We start from the raw sequence: 17,643 nt of genomic DNA, 5'->3' as shown, positions 1-17,643 counted from the left end.
CAGAGGTAATTGTCTAAGGTCATGGAGAACAGAGCTAGGGGAGAGGAGGGAGGGAGGGAGAGGGGGGGGAGAGAAAGGGGGGAGAGAGAGAGAGAGGGGGGAGAAAGAGAGAGAGAGCATGCAAGAGAGAAGGATCCAGGTGGTTGGTGAGACAAACACACACACACACACACACCTATGAGGGGTTCATCAACAAATGATTGACATCCTGTCTTTGGAATGTGAGGAATGTGGGTGGGACAATGACCCCACACACGCACGGACACACACACACACACACACACACACACACACACACACACACACAGTGTCGGTAAGGCTGGGGTCAGTTTACGCTGATGCAAAGAGACACAGAGATGAGATCTATTTTAAACCCAGATCTCGCTCTCTCCCTCTCTCTCTCACACACACACACACACACCTAAATACTGGACGACCCAAGTCTCTGATGTTTTGAGGTTTCTTGGTTTTGATCTACTAGAAGAGAACTGTAAATGAGGTCAACCAATCGCCTGGCTCTAATCTGATGTTGTCAGCCAATCACAACTCTCCATTTCCAGGAAGTCATTAGAATTCAGACAATGTCTGTATTGTATTGTTTAGTTTCCTTAAAACAAAAATAAAGTTTAGCGCGCACAGAATAGATACATTCATTCCAAAAATTATATTGAATTTAACTGAATTCAGAGTCCACCATGTAAGCTGGCTGACACTGTACATATTGATTGATTGATTGATTGATTGATTGAATACTTTATTAGACAGAAATGCATGCAGCACGGGGTCATACATTCGGGCTAAAAGGATAACACAAAAAAGTCCTGGAGACTTGTTTCCATTGTGGTCCTATGCATTCAATACCAGTCTCATATCCACTGTGGTCTGTCTATAGTATGTTGCATGTCCTCCATATTACTGGTGTGGTGATAGGTTGTACATTTACGCCTGTATTTATTTATATCTATGTTATTAATAGTTTTATATTACACTAACCTAGGTCAGAGCTACATCTATCTATTTTCATTTGCTATTTTTACTTTATTTCTATTTCAATCTTAGTTGTCGTTGCATTTCTCTACCCTTACTGCGATGCTGCTGACGCCTGAATTTCCCCAGGGATCAATAACTGTCTGTCTATCTACGAGAGAGAGAGAGAGAGAGAGAGAGAGAGAGAAAGAGAGAGAGAGAGAGTTCACAAAAGCTCCCAATATGTTCGGGAGAGGAACACAGTCCTCTCCCACATTTCAGCTAGATTATTTCTGTATCATTCTGTAAATAATGAACTTAGTGCTTATATCTTTTATTTTCTTAGCTCTGGTAAAATTGCACCGTGACATTTCCATCACTAAAGCACTAATGAACTGGACTGAGACAGAGAAATACAGAGATGTAGATCAAGCGAGAGAGAGAGAGAAGTCATCCTGATTCATATAGCATCTGCTTGATTCACTGTCCTGTCCTTGCCTCACCTCACACACACACACACACACACACACACCCCCACACACACACACACACATACACACACAATAGGATGGTTTGCATAATAGGAAGTACTCTGTTCTTTCCACAGTTTTTAGCTGATAATGTAGCTACTTTTCTGTTTTACTGTCTCAGTCTCCACCCGTCTACCTGTCTGTGTATCTGCCTGTCTGTGTGTCTGTCTGTGTGTCTGTGTGTCTGTGTGTCTGTGTGTCTGTGTGTCTGTGTGTCTGTGTGTCTGTGTGTCTGTGTGTCTGTCTGTCTGTCTGTCTGTCTGTCTGTCTGCCTGCATGCCTATCTCATTTGTCTGTGTGTCTATCTACCTACCTGCCTGTGTGTATCTATCTGTCTGTCTATCTGTCTGTCTGTCTGTCTGTCTGTCTGTCTGTCTGTCTGTCTGACCCATCCGTCTGTGTGTCTATCTACCTGTCTGTGTGTGTGTGTATCTGTCTGTCTGTCTGTAAAGTCAGCATTCCTTTCTCTAACACTCACACAAAATCGACAAGTTCCAGATGCTTCCACAGCTCTCCAGTGTCCGTGCCCACCCAGGCTCTGTGTGTGTGTGTGTGTGTGTGTGTGTGTGTGTGTGTGTGTGTGTGTGTGTGTGTACGTGTGTGTGTGTGTGTGTGTGTGTGTGTGTGTGTGTGTGTGTGTGTGTGTGTGTGTGTGTGTGTGTGTGTGTGTGTGTGTGTGTGTGTGTGTGTGCGCGCGCGCGCACGCTCACTCGTGCATTCGTGCGTGCGTACACTGAGTGAGCAACTGCTGACATGTCGCAGAGTGGTGGGAGTAGGGTTACACACACACACACACACACACACACACACAATTAGGGCCTAGCACTCCAGAAAACAGTGTTTCTGTTTGTGCATGCAAGCATGTCTTTGATCACTATAGGTTTAAGAGTAACATAAACATCCACAAACGATATGAGGCCGTATGTCGACTCCAATAATCCACAGGGATTACATCATCTGGTCAGATTACATCAGGGAGAGTGAGACAGCAATCTCCCAGAGAGAAAGACAGACAGGACAATGACAATGTTTCTTAAAAGCCTCTCTCTCTCTCTCTCGCTCTCTCTCTCTCTGAGCCAACAGCTTCCTGTGAAAAACTTTCACACAGGAAGTGTTCTCACACACAATTTCACAACCTGCAACCTGACACACACACACACACACTACGATTTCAGACTGATGTCATATATGCCATCCTCCATGATGTCCTATCCTTTTAACAAACACAACTAATAGAAGTTTAAAGGGCAAGACCACTTTAACAGAGGTTTGGGTTGTGTAGTTATCTTGCCATGATGTAACTCCAAAGGTGGACAAGAAATCAAAAATAATTGCTCCAATGATTAGAAATTGATCATTCAAAATATGCTCCTCATTACATTGTACAGTTAAACAGCTCTCAAAGTCACTCTTTTAGCTCGTAAACTAACGTAAACAAAGCTGATTCAGACAATATAGAACATCACCAAACCCAGTACTGTTTGTTTCCGAAATCCACGGACTGGATCTGTGGATTCGGATCCGGATATTCAAATAGTAAAATCAAGAGGAAGTTACAGTAACATTTTTATAAAAATAAAAAAAATAAACAGTACTGGCTTTGGTGATGTTCTATATTGTATCAACTTCATTTGCGTTCCTTCACGGACTAAAAGAGTGACTTTGAGAGCTGTTTCACCGTATAATGTAGTCAATGAGAAGCATAGTTTGAATGATCAATTTCTAATCACTGGTGCAATTATTTTTGATTTCTTATCCACCTTTGGAGTTACATCATGGCAAGGTACTACACAACCCAAACCTCTACCAAAGTGGTCTTGCCCTTTAAATGTATCTAAATCTGTTTTGAACAGTAACCTAATAAAACTCTGATGCTGTAGGTAGTTCAAAACCAGGACAGGAGTTATCTTAAAGGAATCCATATTACCCTCATATCATCTCATGTTTTTATGAGTGTTTTATAGAGTGTTGTGTTGTGAGGAGGTAAGGCGGCCGATTGGGAATCAGAAGGTTCCCGGTTCGATTAAATGCAATTAAAAAGCAAAGCAGCACGGTCAGATTGGGACAGAAAAGTAGTTTTCTCAGCTGGCATTACATGTAATCATAATGTTTCTGTATCGACTGACCTGTGTGGAGCAGGAGCATACCTTTAACCCATTAAGACCAGGAACGCATCTGTGTAACCACTTAACCATTATTTTATACTTTGGCTAATCAAAAACAGCAGATCTACAAGCCCATAGCACGGCACCGAGTGCCGTGCTATGAGCCTGTAGGACCTGCTATATTTGAAAAATCGTGAAAATTTGTGCAAATCTTTGAATATATATATTATTTTTTTAAGCGTATTTTTTTTACTCAAATCTTTGCTTCTGGGGGGTTCCTGGAACAACGTATTTTGAGATGGGGGTCAAATATATTTTGGGGGTCAAATATATTTAAAAAAAACTGTTAGTATTTCAAAAACCAGCACAGAGCGCTGAAATAAGACATCATGAGCGATCGAATGGGTGCGTTTGTTTTCGTCGCGCCGGGCCTTACCTGCAGCTCACACCAGGCCACCTCCACCGTGGTCTCGGTGTCCAGACCCTTGTAGACCGTCTTGAAGGAGCCGCGGCCGATCTCGATGTCGAACTTCAGGAAGCGCTCGTCCGGCGACGTCCCCACCGCCTTGGTCTCCACCTCCTCCTCCTCCTGCACTCGCTTCTCGGCCTCCGCTCTCTGCTCCGCCCGCGCCTTGGCCAGCTCCTTGGCCTCCTCCGACAGCCCCCTCTCTTTCTCCTCCGCGGGGGGGGAGGAGCCGGCAGGTTCTGCCGCCGCGGCTTTCCCGTCTTTTCCCGCCCGCAGTTTGACCTCCGGGCCTGCGGGTGGCGCGGCGGCGGTGGCGACGTCGGGCAGTCGGTCTACAGTTCGTTCCGTGGCGTCCAATTCCGCCCGGCCGTCGCCGGGCTGCTGTGGCGCTCCGCCAGCGCACACGTGACCTCCACCCGCCGCCGCCGCACACGCTAGTATGTGCATCTCCTCGGCGACGCCACCTTTGTGGGGGCCGGCGGCGGCGCCTGCCCACGTCCGGTGCCCGCCCACGTCCTCGCCGGCCCGTCCCTCTGGGTGGAGGAAGCCGGGCGCCCCGCCCCCCTGGCGGTCCGGCGGGGAGGCGAGGATGACGGTGGCCTTGCTGGGCAGGTCCAGCGCCGTGGCGTTGGAGTCACAGATGACGCTCCTCCGGAAGAAGCGGTGCTCGGCCGTCCTCGAGTCGCGGTCCATCGTGTGCCGCCGCCGCCTGACCTCCGGCTCGACGCCGAGCTGGTCCGCCAGGGAGTCGGAGCTGGTGGCCCCCGAACCGTTCACATTCTTGGGAGTTTGCGGGGCGGCGGCGGCGGCGGGGTCGGGGGGGGAGGAGGGAGGGATGATGAGAGGAAGAGGAGGGGCCGGGGCCAGGAACTTCACTTTGCTACTGCTTTCACTGTCGGACATTCTGAATGTGATAAAAGGATCAATAAAAATAAACTGAATGTGATAAAGGATCAATAAAAGTTAACTGGATGAGAAAAATGATTTTTTTTTTATTAAACTCTTTTTTTTTAAGGTATTCTGATATCCAATCAATTTTCAGGAAACTAACCAAAAGGGGCGGTGTAAAATAAAATAGTTTTGGAGGATTTAGGGACCTCTCCTTTCCTGGTCACTCGCCTTCGTTCGTTTCAACACCAAACACGCCCAAAAAACTACACTTCCCACAATGCCCTTCTTCTCTGCAGTGGGGGGAGGGGGCAGACGGCTCCCGGCCAAGCTGAGAGCTCTTTCTCTTTAGGAGAGAGGAGGGAGCAGCGGAGGAGACGAGGAAGGAAGTGTGGAGGGATGAGCGCTGCAACGAGTCGACACTCCCGTCATCCATCCTGAGACCAAATACCAAGACATAGACGGGTTGGGGGTGAAGAGGCTGATGTTGTAACAAGGACAAAACTCCTGAAGGCAGCCTAAGAGAAAGATAGAGAGACATTGAGGAAGGGAGAGAGAGAAGGAGGGGGGGGGTCAGTCTTGACAAGCAGTGGTGTAAAGTAAGCAAGTACGTTTACTCAAGTACTGTACTTAAGTAAACTTTTGAGGACTTTTTACTTTACTGGAGTATTTCCCATTTTCAATACTTTTATATATATACTTTTACTCCACTACAATTATTTGAAAACATTAGTTACTAGTTACTTTGCAGATATAAATTATTATAATATAAAACACACATTAACCACTTTAGCCCTATTTTATATCTAGGCTATTTGAAAATAGCAGATCTACAACTATCTACAGCTATATGTACGCGTTGTGAGCTTGTAGATCTGCTATTTTCAAACATTTTAGTACTTTTACTGGTACTTTAAGTATATTTTGATGCCAATACTTTTGTACTTTTACTCAAGTAACATTTGGAACACAGGCCTTTACTTGTAACAGAGTACTTTTATTGTGGTATTAATACTTTTACTTAAATAAAAATGCATGTCAGGGCCCTGCTGAGACCTAAATTAGCTCCCAATTAAGTCTCAACTGGCAAATCTGACTGACCTTAAGTTCACAACACGAAAAGATATGAGAGAGAGAGAGATGGGGGTTGTTTGTAGCATTTAGCAGTAAGACATTATGAGAAAGAGACATAGAGCCCTATTTTCGTTTGAAGATCCTAAATCCACTATTTGTATGTGGCAATGCGCCCCTTGAGCAGACACCAGACTTCTCTGCCCATTGAAGAGCAGCGTTGCCTTGGAATAAAATTATATTTCATACACAGAATTATTACTCACACATTGCTGGTTATAAAGAACTTTAAATTACAGCAATCTGCTTGTGTTCTGGATTAATCAAACAAACTCTGCTGCCGCACTGGGGGCGCCGATAACATTGGCCCCGACGTTTGCTTCATACGCTGTAGCCTTTGATTGCCTTTGCATGAAACCATATTTGATTGACATAATTATTATCACCCACATGTTGCTGATTATAGAGAATGTTATATTATTGTAATCCGTTCATTATTTCCAGGGCAATGGATTAATGAAACTGAACGGAACGAATGGCATCACGCGTGGCACAAGTCATTGTCTGCTTTGAATAGACTAGCATCTTATATAAACACAATTGACACTCACTTCTGCTGATTAAAGGAAAATTAGAATCAGAGAGACACGTGGAGAATTATGAGAGAAGGAGACCTCTGAATGTTGTGCCGTTGTCAGGGTTGCCAGATCTGCTTAATACAATTATAATAATCTCCTCGCAAGATTTTAATTGAAAATAGCCGATCTACAAGCTCGATGCGACGCGTTGTGAGCTTGTAGATCTGCTATTTTCAAATAGCTGATGTATATGTTAAAGTGCACATGTGGCCCATTAGTCGCTTCTTTTGGGCTGGTTTTCCTAGACCTGGTTGCTTGTTTCTCTCATAGAATCTGGCAACACTGGCCGTTGTGCGGCCGGCCGACTCCCGACATGTCCATTGCAGGCGCGTGCTCTACCAAACGAATTTGGCACAGCGGGTGATTTTAGAATCCGCTATATGCTTTCCCAAAACGTGTGTGGGCAAGATTTTAGGGAAAGTGCAACAACACGCCCACGGGCACACCTCCAGGCGCAAATAACGGAGTCGGCATAATGAATAGCGGGTATAGCGGCCGCAAGATACCGTTTGAGGACAGTGCCAGCTCCCTCGTGCGTAATTCACGGGTAGCGGGTAATGCCAGCGGGTAAGGCACCGGCGAAAATAGAGCCCCTGGAGAGCAGAGAGGATAGAGACCAAGGGAATGTCAGAGTGTGTGGGGGGGGGGGGCAGACAAAAAAGTGAGAGAGTGGGAGGGGTTGCAAAGAGCAATAAAAAGAATAGAAGAGAGAGGAAGCAGGGTGAGAGAGGAAGAGAGAGAGGAGAACATGAGGGTTAGTGGTAGAAGAAAAGGGCGAGAGGCGGAGGAAGGAGATAGACCCTGGCTCGGAGGGAGTTGAACAGGTTCTATCAGAAAATAAGCTGCAGATCTATTTTACATCATATCTTCATATAAAAGGTTTCACGGTCCATACCTGTGTTTTTGCATGTTAATGTTTAGCATGATATTGACTTTGCATCACTGATGACAATTTTATAAAGCATACCAGTTTTGTTATAGATTTTAATTACCCCCATTTCTACCCCAAACTGTCAGGTGATAAACCCACTTTTAGATTAGTTGCTTTTTGCTAAATCAATCTAGGCCTTCTATTGCATTAAAACATAGCAACTTTGACAAGATCGATCATCACTACAAGATGATTTTTTCATACCATACTGGTCAGTTATAACCAATGGATTTTCATATGATGTGCTATGATTACTGTACATAGGCCTATAGCTTTTGTTTTTATCTAACTACCTTATTTGTTGTTTTCCTCAATTATTGTTATTGTTGCTACAATATCAAGGAGCAAGAATCTTCCTCGCCACCTCCGTGCTTTTTTTAGTACAATTATGATGTAATGCATTGGTTCCCAAAGTGTGGTCCGGGGACCACCAGGGCCAGGGGTCCTTGGGGGGGTTCCCCCAGGGCGTCCCCAGCTAAATGTGTTAATTTAGCATCACAATAATAATTTAACCACTTTAACCTTTTATACTTTGGCTATTCAAAAGTAGCAGATATACAAGCTACATGAGCTTGTAGATCTGCTATTATTGAAAAATCGTGATTTTTTTTGCAAACCTTTGAACATATATTTTTTTAAAGCCAACATTTGTAACTCAAATCTTTGCTCCTGGGGGGCCCTGGAACAAAATATTTTGAGATGGGGTCCGTGGCCAAATACATAGCATTTTGGGTGTCCTTGACATGAAAAAGTTTGAGAACCACTGATGTAATGAATAAAATATTGAATACCATACAGAAATTAATGGAATCCAATGGCTCCCTCAAAAATGCATTGGAAAATGGCATAAGTCATGATCAGTGAGCTAAACATGTTAATAGGAGTGCAGCCATCAAACCTAATCGATGTAATCCATTATTGTTTTTAAATGTCACACTCCATGTGAAGCAAGTGGTGCCTCACGCCCCCAGGTGTTGCACAATACTGCTAATTAATAAAGATGGAAACAGCAGGCTGTCTCTCTCCCTCTCTCTCTCTTAAATTAGTGTAATGAGTCGCAGCTTTGTCTTGTCATCAGTTTAAAGGGATATTTCACTTTAAAAAAAACTTTGGGTCATTTTAACGTTTTTTCATTTATTTTATTACATTTTTTTTATTGTATTTAATTTTTTCATTTTCCAAAAAAATATATAAAAAAATAAATGAAAAAAGTTATCGAAAAAACACGGCCCCCTCGCGTATTAGGAGGGCATGGTGATTCACCAGAACCAAGGACGGGTGTTTTCGATGAATCTAACATGTTAAAAATGGAGTTTGAAGTTATAATGGGTTTGTATAGGAAGGGGGCTTGTCTGATAAAATGAATATCAAATATCTAAATACTGAATCAAGCAACTTAAAAACGGTCTGGGGGGATCACAAAAGCCTGAGTAGATGATAAATGACCCAAAGTTTTTTTGAAGGTGAAATATCCCTTTAAGCCATACTCAAATACAGATAATATACCTTCATACAAACACATGGTCCAAACATATGAGTGTTGGAAGAACCAGTGGTAGAAGTACTCAGATATTTAAAAGTGGTAAAAGTAGCAATACCACAATTAGTCCTTGGGCCAGACCAGATATCGGTACCACTAAGTCGGCAAAACCTTACCTATACTAAATTGTTTTTTGGGCCAATATAAGTAAATAAAAATATGATAGCCTTTCCATTGGAGCAGCTTTTTATATTTTTTGACATTTTGTTATTTTTCTCTATAGGTGGATTTTCATTCATAGCCAACAACATATTAAAAGTTATATATCACACTGCTCCTTTTTTTAAATAAATTAAACAAACCTGTGTCCAATTAAAGTAGTTGATGAAGTGGGTGTGGCCTATTATTTGGTGGTGGAGCAGTTTTTTCAGGAAGCAAAGCTGAAGGGGACAGCTGTCACAGCTGACTGGTAAGAACAATCCAAATCCACAATCCATAAGACCTATTCTGAACCTCAAGGGTTTGAACAGATTTCTGAAGGTCTTCAACTTTCGAATGCTCACAACGGCGACATTGTTGCAAACGATTCGTCATGGAGATTGGTGGACGAGTATAGACCTCAAGGATGCCTATTTTCACGTCCCAATCTATCCACCGCACCGCAAGTTCCTGCGCTTCGGCTACGAAGGCAAAGTGTACGAGTACACGGTGCTCCCCATTGGCATGTCACTGAGCCCCCGGGTGTTCGTGAAATGCACAGAAGCGGCGATAGCTCCGCTGCGTCAGCAGGGTCTGCGTCTGGCGACGTACATAGACGATTGGCTGCTGGCAGCGGAGTCGAGGGAAGAGGTAGCGCGGCACACGGAGATGGCCATTGCGCACCTGCAGTCCCTGGGGTTCACAATCAACGCTCAGAAGAGCGTTTTGATTCCATCCCAACAAGCTTCGTGGGGATATCCTTGGATTCCACCACGATGATGGCGCGCTTGTCCCAGGACAGGATAACGAGCTTCTTGGCATGTGTGCGCTCCATGCGCCTAGGGCGCAAAGTCACGTACAGGACATGCATGCAAGCGTCTCATGGCCTCGGCCATACACCTGATCCAGCTGGGCAGATTCTACATGAGACCTTTCCAGAGATGGATGTGGTCTCTGAGGATACCGCACTCCATGGGCTCTCGGAAAGTGGTAGTGTCACCACGCTGTGTTTTGTCACTCCAACCGTGGACACAGGCGACCTTCTTGTCCGAAGGGGTCAAGATAGGCGCTGTAGTGTCCTGGAAGGTGATAACCACGGACGCAAGCCTCTCAGGTTGGGGGGCTGTCCACGAAGGCTACTCAGCCCGGGGGTTGTGGGACACCTCCCAGAGCTCGAGTGGCCGAGCGGTCTACTTTTTGCCTTTCCACCCCTGGGTCTGATCCGTCCAACGTTGGAGAGGATCAGGACCCGGGGTGGGATGGTTCCGCTGGTAGCACCAGCATGGGGCACGTGGAGGACGGAGATCTTTCCCCTCCTCTACGACGAGCCGTGGCCTCTCCCCCTGCTCAGAGACCTTCTGAGGCAAGGCGGGGACGAGGTTTGGCACGAGAACCCCCAGGCTCTGGATCTGTGGGTTTACCCCGTGAAAGGTCGAGTCTAAACTCGCACGGCCTGCCCCCTGCAGTGGTGGCCACTATACAGGGGGCTAGGGCAGATTCTACCAGACGTCAGTACGACGTTAGGTGGAATATGTTTGAGACCTGGTGCCTGGAGCAATCACCTCCGGTGGTGGCTTTTCAGGCCCCTGTGAGAAGCATTCTGATCTACCTGCAGGACAGATTGGATCATGATTTGGCTTTCTCCACCATCAAGGTGTACCTGGCTGCCATCACTGCCTGCCACGATGGGTTCGATGGCCAGTCGGTGGGCAAGCACTCGCTGGTGCGACGGTTTATGGCCGGTGCTAAGCGTGCTAGGCCAGTGAACAGACCTTTGTTCCCTAAGTGGGACCTGACTGTGGTGCTGGACACACTGTGTCGGCCCCCCTTTGAGCCTCTTGAAACGTTAGATCTGAAGATCGTGAGTTTCAAGACGGTGCTTCTAGTGGCCCTTTGCACGGCGAAACGCGTCAGTGACATGCAAGCGCTCTCTGTGAGCGAGGACTGCATGGTTTTCAGACGACGGCAAGAGGGTTTTGCTGAAACCCAACTTGAAGTTTGTGTCTAAGACCGGCACGGTTGGCCAGGCCCCAGTAGAACTGGGGGCCTTCCATCCTCCACCGTTCATTTCGGCGGAGGACAGACGGTTGCACTGTCTCTGTCCAGTGAGGGCCTTAAGGCTCTACTGTCAGAGGACGGCGGCCAATCGTGAGTTACCTCAGCTTTTCGTCTCCTTTGGCCGGGGTCAGAGGAAGGCGGTGGCTAGACCGACTCTGTCCAGATGGATCGTGGAGGCGATTCGGTTGGCATATGTGAGTAGTGGTGCCGCTGTCCTGTTGGGACTGAGGGCCCACTCTACTCGGAGTGTAGCTGCATCTTGGGCCCTTTACAAAGGGGTGTCAATGCAGGAGATATGCTCTGCCGCTGACTGGTTGACCTTTGCATCTTTCTACAGCCTGGACGTGGCGGCATCTGAGATGGCGCGCACGATCCTGGGTGTAGGAGCTGGCTCAAGCTAGGTGAACACATGCCTAAGGGCATGTGGTTTCTTCCTACTTGTGGGCAGCAGCCGGATCAGGCCAGGGAATGCAAGACATGCCTGGGGGCATGTTCTCTCTCTCTGCCTGGCTGGCCCCTCAAGCCCTCTCTGGACCTGCTAGGCAGGGTCCGGGAGGAGGAGGCCTTGGTTTCTCTGTCACGAGCCGGTCAGACCAGGGTCTGTCTGGGCTGGTGACTAGGGACAGGACTTATGTCTGTCAAGGTCTTACCATAAATCCTTTTGCTTCCTGACCCACAGGGTCTGGGTTGCCGAGGGCAGGACCTGCGGCCTTGGGCAAGCATTTGGGTAGGGTTGGTTAAACATGGGCTCGTGGGGGGGGGACGTTTATGTGTCCCATAGTAAGTACCTTACGAAGCTATGCTATAATAACCCTAGGTTACGTATGTAACTCAGGTTTTATTAATAGCGTAACTAAGTAAGGTACTTACGTTTTTAACCCCCTCTGTGCGCAGTGTGGCGTGCAGAGTGGAAGGTTTCAGAGGGCGAGTCCATGTGACGCAATGGTATTTATACCCCCACCGGTCGCCGGTGTTTTGCGTCACACGACCCTATCCAATAGGAATTGGAATTCGGGAGTCCAGTGTGTGCTCTGTGTGATCACCAGGGGGCGATGATATCCAAAACCTAGGGTTACGACACCAAAAACAACTTTCTAGGTTGAATGGTAATTGAGATATAGACATTTTAAGCTCCTGGCAACCATCTTGGATGCCATCTTGAAAATTATGCCTTTCTGCTAAGTATATTTTCCTGGATATTTGGGATGTTCTCAAGCATGCCTAAAGGTACCAGAATCAATTGAAACCCCTTTTGTATCAATGTTTAGGGAGGTTTAGTGGTACTCTTTCTTATATGCCTATTGACCGGTCTATTTCTCATAAAAAGTGCTTGTTTAAGATAAGGCTGAAAATGACCACCTCAGAATGAAATACTATGGGTAAATTATACATTTCCTGAATCCTTAGGGTCATGTCAGTATTCCAGTTGTTGTGTTTTGTGTCTCTGATGTTTCTTGATGCCACAGAACTAAAAGAAAATATATGGTTTAGGCGGAAATTGTGAGAAAAAAAAGGTTATTAAAGGTTTGAAGAGCTCCAGTGACCACTGTACTTATCATACATAGTCACCAAAGGGCTTGAATGAAAGCTCAAAGTGTCCCCTTAAAAATGATACCAAACATAAAATATAAAACATTGTAATATGTCCTGAACGTGAGCCAATACCAAGATATGCACATGTGTCTAAAATGCCATTTTTCAATGGGGGGTGGTAACTTTAGCAGCTGATAACCCCAATTTAGCTGGGCCTCAGGAAGGTCTATCATACAAGAATAATATCTAGGGATGTATAGGAATAAAAAAATCCCAACTAGAATTTGCCATCCCAGGTGGTACCGATATGTGAGATTTTGGGGTTTGGCCCAAGGACTAAATATAAAAATCTCTGTTACAAGTAAAAGGCATGTGTTCAAAATGTTACTTGAGTAAAAAGTACAAAAGTATTGGCATCAAAATATACCCCAAGTACCAAAAGTAAAAGTACTAAAATGTTTGAAAATAGCAGATCTACAAGCTCACAAGGTCGTGACTCGTGAGCAAATCGTCTATTTTCAAATAGCCTAGGTATAAAATAGGTCTAAAGAGGTTAATGTATGTTTTATAATATAATACTTTATATCTGCAAAGTAACTAGTAACTTATGTTTTCAAATAATTGTAGTTGAGTAAAATTACAATATTTGCCTCTGAGATGTAATGGAGTAGAAGTATTAAGTATTGAAAATTGGAAATACTCTAGTTAAGTAAAAAGTACCTCAAAAGTGTACTTAAGTACAGTACTTGAGTAAATGTACTCAGTTACTTTCCACCACTGGTGTGTGTGAAGTTAGTCTAAATGCTGTTAGCTGGATGCTGTCTTCATTCAACTGACAAACACGTTTCTTTAAAGTTCACCATAAAAAGCTGTAACCATCCTTTACCTTTTTTACTTTTGTCCAAGAAAGTACCTGAAATCTGACGTTAGCTGCACTTCAGTTAGCCTAGCCTGGTGTTATACCCACATTGGTGACCTATTGAGTTGAGCAATTTCAGCAGATTCAGGCTTAATTACTGCGCGTTATGGGAATGGATAACTGTAATTATAATAATCATAATACATTTTATTTGAATCAAGCGCCTGTCAAGGATGACACTGTACAGACAGAATACAGTCATATAGGTTCAAATCAAATCAACACAATCATCTGTCTTTTATTTTAAATGATGATAATAATAGCCTAATAATAATAATAACTAGCTAAAAGTAATCATAATAATAATAAAAATGCACTAATAATAATAATGGGTTAGTAATAATATCTAAAAACAGTGAGTGAATGTGTGAAAACAGTAAACGCCGACCTCTGGGGTCACACAATTCAACAGGTTATCAGTTTCTGCGTAACCAATATAAACGTGGGCTCGCCTCGCTCGCGCACGGTGCTGAGTGACAGGGCGGCACACGTTCATCTGTAATTAATAACCTTATCATTAATTAACCGCCTTCACACTTAAAGCTGCAACCCAGGACTCATTAAATGAATAACACGTTATTTGAACATAATGTGGTAGAGTATGTTAATACAATACAGCTGCAGTCAGTGTTAGTAGAGTTAGGAAAGTAACTAAGTACATTTACTCAAGTACTGTACTTACAGTAAGTACAATTTACTTTACTGGAGTATTTCCAATTTTCAATACTTGTACTAGGCAAATATTGTACTTTTTACTCCACTACGATTATTTGAAAACTTTAGTTACTTACTGCTAGTAACTGAAGTTTTCAAATAATTAACTAGTAATTTACTAGTTACTTTTGTAGATTTTGATTATTATTACAAAACATACAGTAACCACTTCAGCCCTAAATACATTTTTGGCCATTTGAAGTACGTTTTGATACCAATACTTTTGTACTTTTACTCAAGTACATTTCTGGACTTTCACTTGAAACAGAGTACTTCTACATTGCAGTATTGATACTTTTACTTTGAGTACTTTTTCCACCACTGATAACTTGTACAGCTGCAGACAGGGGATTGATTGAGGCGGTCTCCTACTGTTCCATTGAGACGTTTCGAGCCTCGTGTCGGGTAGGACACCGGTTGATAAGTAGTACTGCCTGGAGCTCATTAGCCCAACATCGATCCCCTGGCCAAGAAGGGATTTTTTTTGCCTCTTGGTTGAGTGGTAGAAATTAGATCATGAAGGGAGATCAAAGTTATCATAGCAGATTTAATGTAAATACTGTAGGCTTACTGTGAAAACACCAGGTACTGCAGGAATAAGGCTAGCAGAGATCAACTAAACTTTGCTTTGATTTAAAGTTTATAGTGTTAATCAGTGGTGTAAAGTAACTAAGTACATCTACTCAAGTACTGTACTTTTTGCACAATTTTGAGGCATTTTTACTTTACTTGAGTATTTTTCAGTACTTTTACTTCTACTCCACTACATCTCAGAGGCAAATATTGTACTTTTTTGAATTATTACTTTTTAATTATTTGAAAACTTTACTTTGTAGATTTTGATTATTATTACAAAACATACATTAACCACTAAAGCCCATTTAAAAATAGCCGAACCATCTGCTATTTTCAAAAGATTTTTTTATACAATGTATACGTTTGAAAACTTGTGAAATGGGACATTCTGCATACCAGTACTTTTACTCAAGTACATTTTTAATACGGGACTTGTAACAGAGTATTTCTACATCGATACTTTTACTTAGCATAAGTAAAGATATGTGAGTACTTTTTCCACCACTGGTGTCAATGTATCCATTTGTAACTCGGAGAGTATGGTGTTATTTGTGCACACTTTCGGGTTCAATTTAACGAGGATTGTAGCGACTGTGTAACCAAAAAATAACCAACACGCTGGAAGTGAAAATAAGCCGTTAAATCGTTTCAAATGATCCAGATCGTTACCTTGTTTCACAGCGGTGCAGCAGAAGCCATTCTTTCTTCTTTTCAACGTGTGCAAACTTGATCTAAATGGAGCGCAAACTCCTCTGCAGAAACTCTAAGTCTGCATGTAAACATGTTGCAGAAAGTGAAACATCACTGATCGTCACATTCAAATCAGCAGAAAACAACACCGCCCCCCTCAACAACAAAAAAACCCGTCAAAAGAAGTCAAGTAAGTCCAACATCACAACGTTTTCAACCACCCTCCAGGCCAGCGGTACGTGCAGGCAGCCCCAAGCCGAGCAACAGCGACCTCCCCTCGGCCAAAGGAACCAGCTTCCCCCCGCTGATGGCTGGCTGGTGGTAGGTAGTGCTGATCGGTTCTATTTCCTCTTATTTGCTCTCAGTTCCTCTTCCATCATCCGCTTCTATCTATCTACTGCCTCCTTTCCTTTCACACCACAACCCCCGAGTCAAGTCCCCCGGAAGGTTGAATAACTCGGACCCACGCGTTGCAATCTAAATATATGTTAAATCCACATTATTCCCCTGTTTTTCTGAACCAAACAGCCACGATCACACACTTAAAGCTCTTCCAGCCCCCCAGATAGTGTCCCGTTCGGGTTGTTTTTTTTTGTTTTTTTTCTCGCTGCTGCACATGAGGTCTAAAAAAAAAAAGGTTACAAGAAGAAATCCGCTTCCAATCCAACCATTCGGAATATTCCCAGTTGTTTTGGTCCAGATCAGACAAACGGAGAGAGAGACATGAATGTCCAGTAGCCTAATACGTCTCTATCTCTCTCTCCCTCACTCTCTCAGTCTGTCTGTCTCTATCTCTCTCTCTCTCTCTCTCTCTCTCTCTGCTCCTGGAACCAAGCCGATGACTCGACAGGACGATCAACCCTCCACCAGGCAGGCAGAAAGCAGGAGGCAACGATGATGACACACTAAACTAAACTCACTTATTTTTTTCACCAAAACGACACACAAACTCCTGGTTCCCTGCTGTATGTGACGTCCACAGCTGTTGACACGGTGCACATATAGTCCATAACAATGTCCCGATTGTCCCCCCCAGGGCCCCCCACCTCAGCCTGCGTCTTCTCTTCTCTTATATGTATACCTCCTCTCCTCCGGTCTGCTGGGGTCCACTGGGGTCCCCAACAACATAACAACGCGTCCAGATGTGGCTGTTTGTTCCAAAGTCCCGTTGAAGTCCGCTGACCGCTGCTGCTGCTGCTGCTGCGTCCAGTTTACAGCGTCTGGTAGTTCTGATGAGGCAGCGAGCGACCATCCGTGCGTGAGTGGGAGCGTACGAGCGTGCACGTGTGTGTGTGTGTATGTGTGTGTGTGTGTGTGTGCTCTTTTTTTCCCTGTGTCGGACACTGTCTAAATCTCTCACACACACATTCTCTCTCTCTCTCTCTCTCTCTCTCTCTCTCCCTCTCTCTCGCTCTCTCACACTCTCTGACGTCACTGAGTGTTTCTGTCTCACTCTGATGGGGGGGGGGGGTCACTCCATAGGCACAGGCTATTTTGCATTTTTTGGGGGGCTCATAATGTAATGTAGGCTATATGTATGTAGCCTATGTATGTGTATGTATCGTATGTTCTATGTTCGTCCTTCGCTTGCGAAGATGACCAAGTGACTTCACAATGTCTTGTGGGTGCGAAGATGGTAGCCTGGCATGGCCAGACTAATATCACTGCGTAGATATTAGTCTGGAATCTCTGTGTGGAACCTGCATTTCCGAGGGGCAAATAAAAAAAATGACTCGTGATAAAGCCGCCCCATATTTGCATACTGGGCCCTGATTGGTCCCTCACAACTTCGGAGGGAGAGAAATCCAATCTCCATTGAGAGGGGCCAGACCTAATCAAGGGAAAAAAAATTCCCTCGCAATGGCAGATTCGTCTGGTAC

At 44.5% G+C, this 17,643-nt stretch overlaps 1 protein-coding gene across 1 annotated transcript in view; it reads right to left on the bottom strand.

The window, feature by feature from the left end:
• The window catches only part of wnk1b (WNK lysine deficient protein kinase 1b), a 126,337-nt gene extending 109,631 nt beyond the window's left edge, over nucleotides 1-16,706 (bottom strand). Inside the window, exons 1-2 of the mRNA XM_080421577.1 lie at nucleotides 15,743-16,706; nucleotides 4,038-5,473 (exon numbers count right to left, since the gene is read on the bottom strand). Of these exons, the coding sequence (XP_080277703.1) occupies nucleotides 4,038-4,970 (933 nt within the window). The 5' untranslated portion in view covers nucleotides 4,971-5,473; nucleotides 15,743-16,706. The remainder of the gene's footprint in view (nucleotides 1-4,037; nucleotides 5,474-15,742) is intronic.
• Nucleotides 16,707-17,643: the final 937 nt, after the last annotated feature.

Source organism: Gymnoscopelus braueri (assembly GCF_963280865.1).
Source record: "Gymnoscopelus braueri genome assembly, chromosome: 23".
Lineage (NCBI taxonomy): Eukaryota > Metazoa > Chordata > Actinopteri > Myctophiformes > Myctophidae > Gymnoscopelus > Gymnoscopelus braueri.
This window is presented reverse-complemented; position numbering and strand designations above follow the sequence as displayed.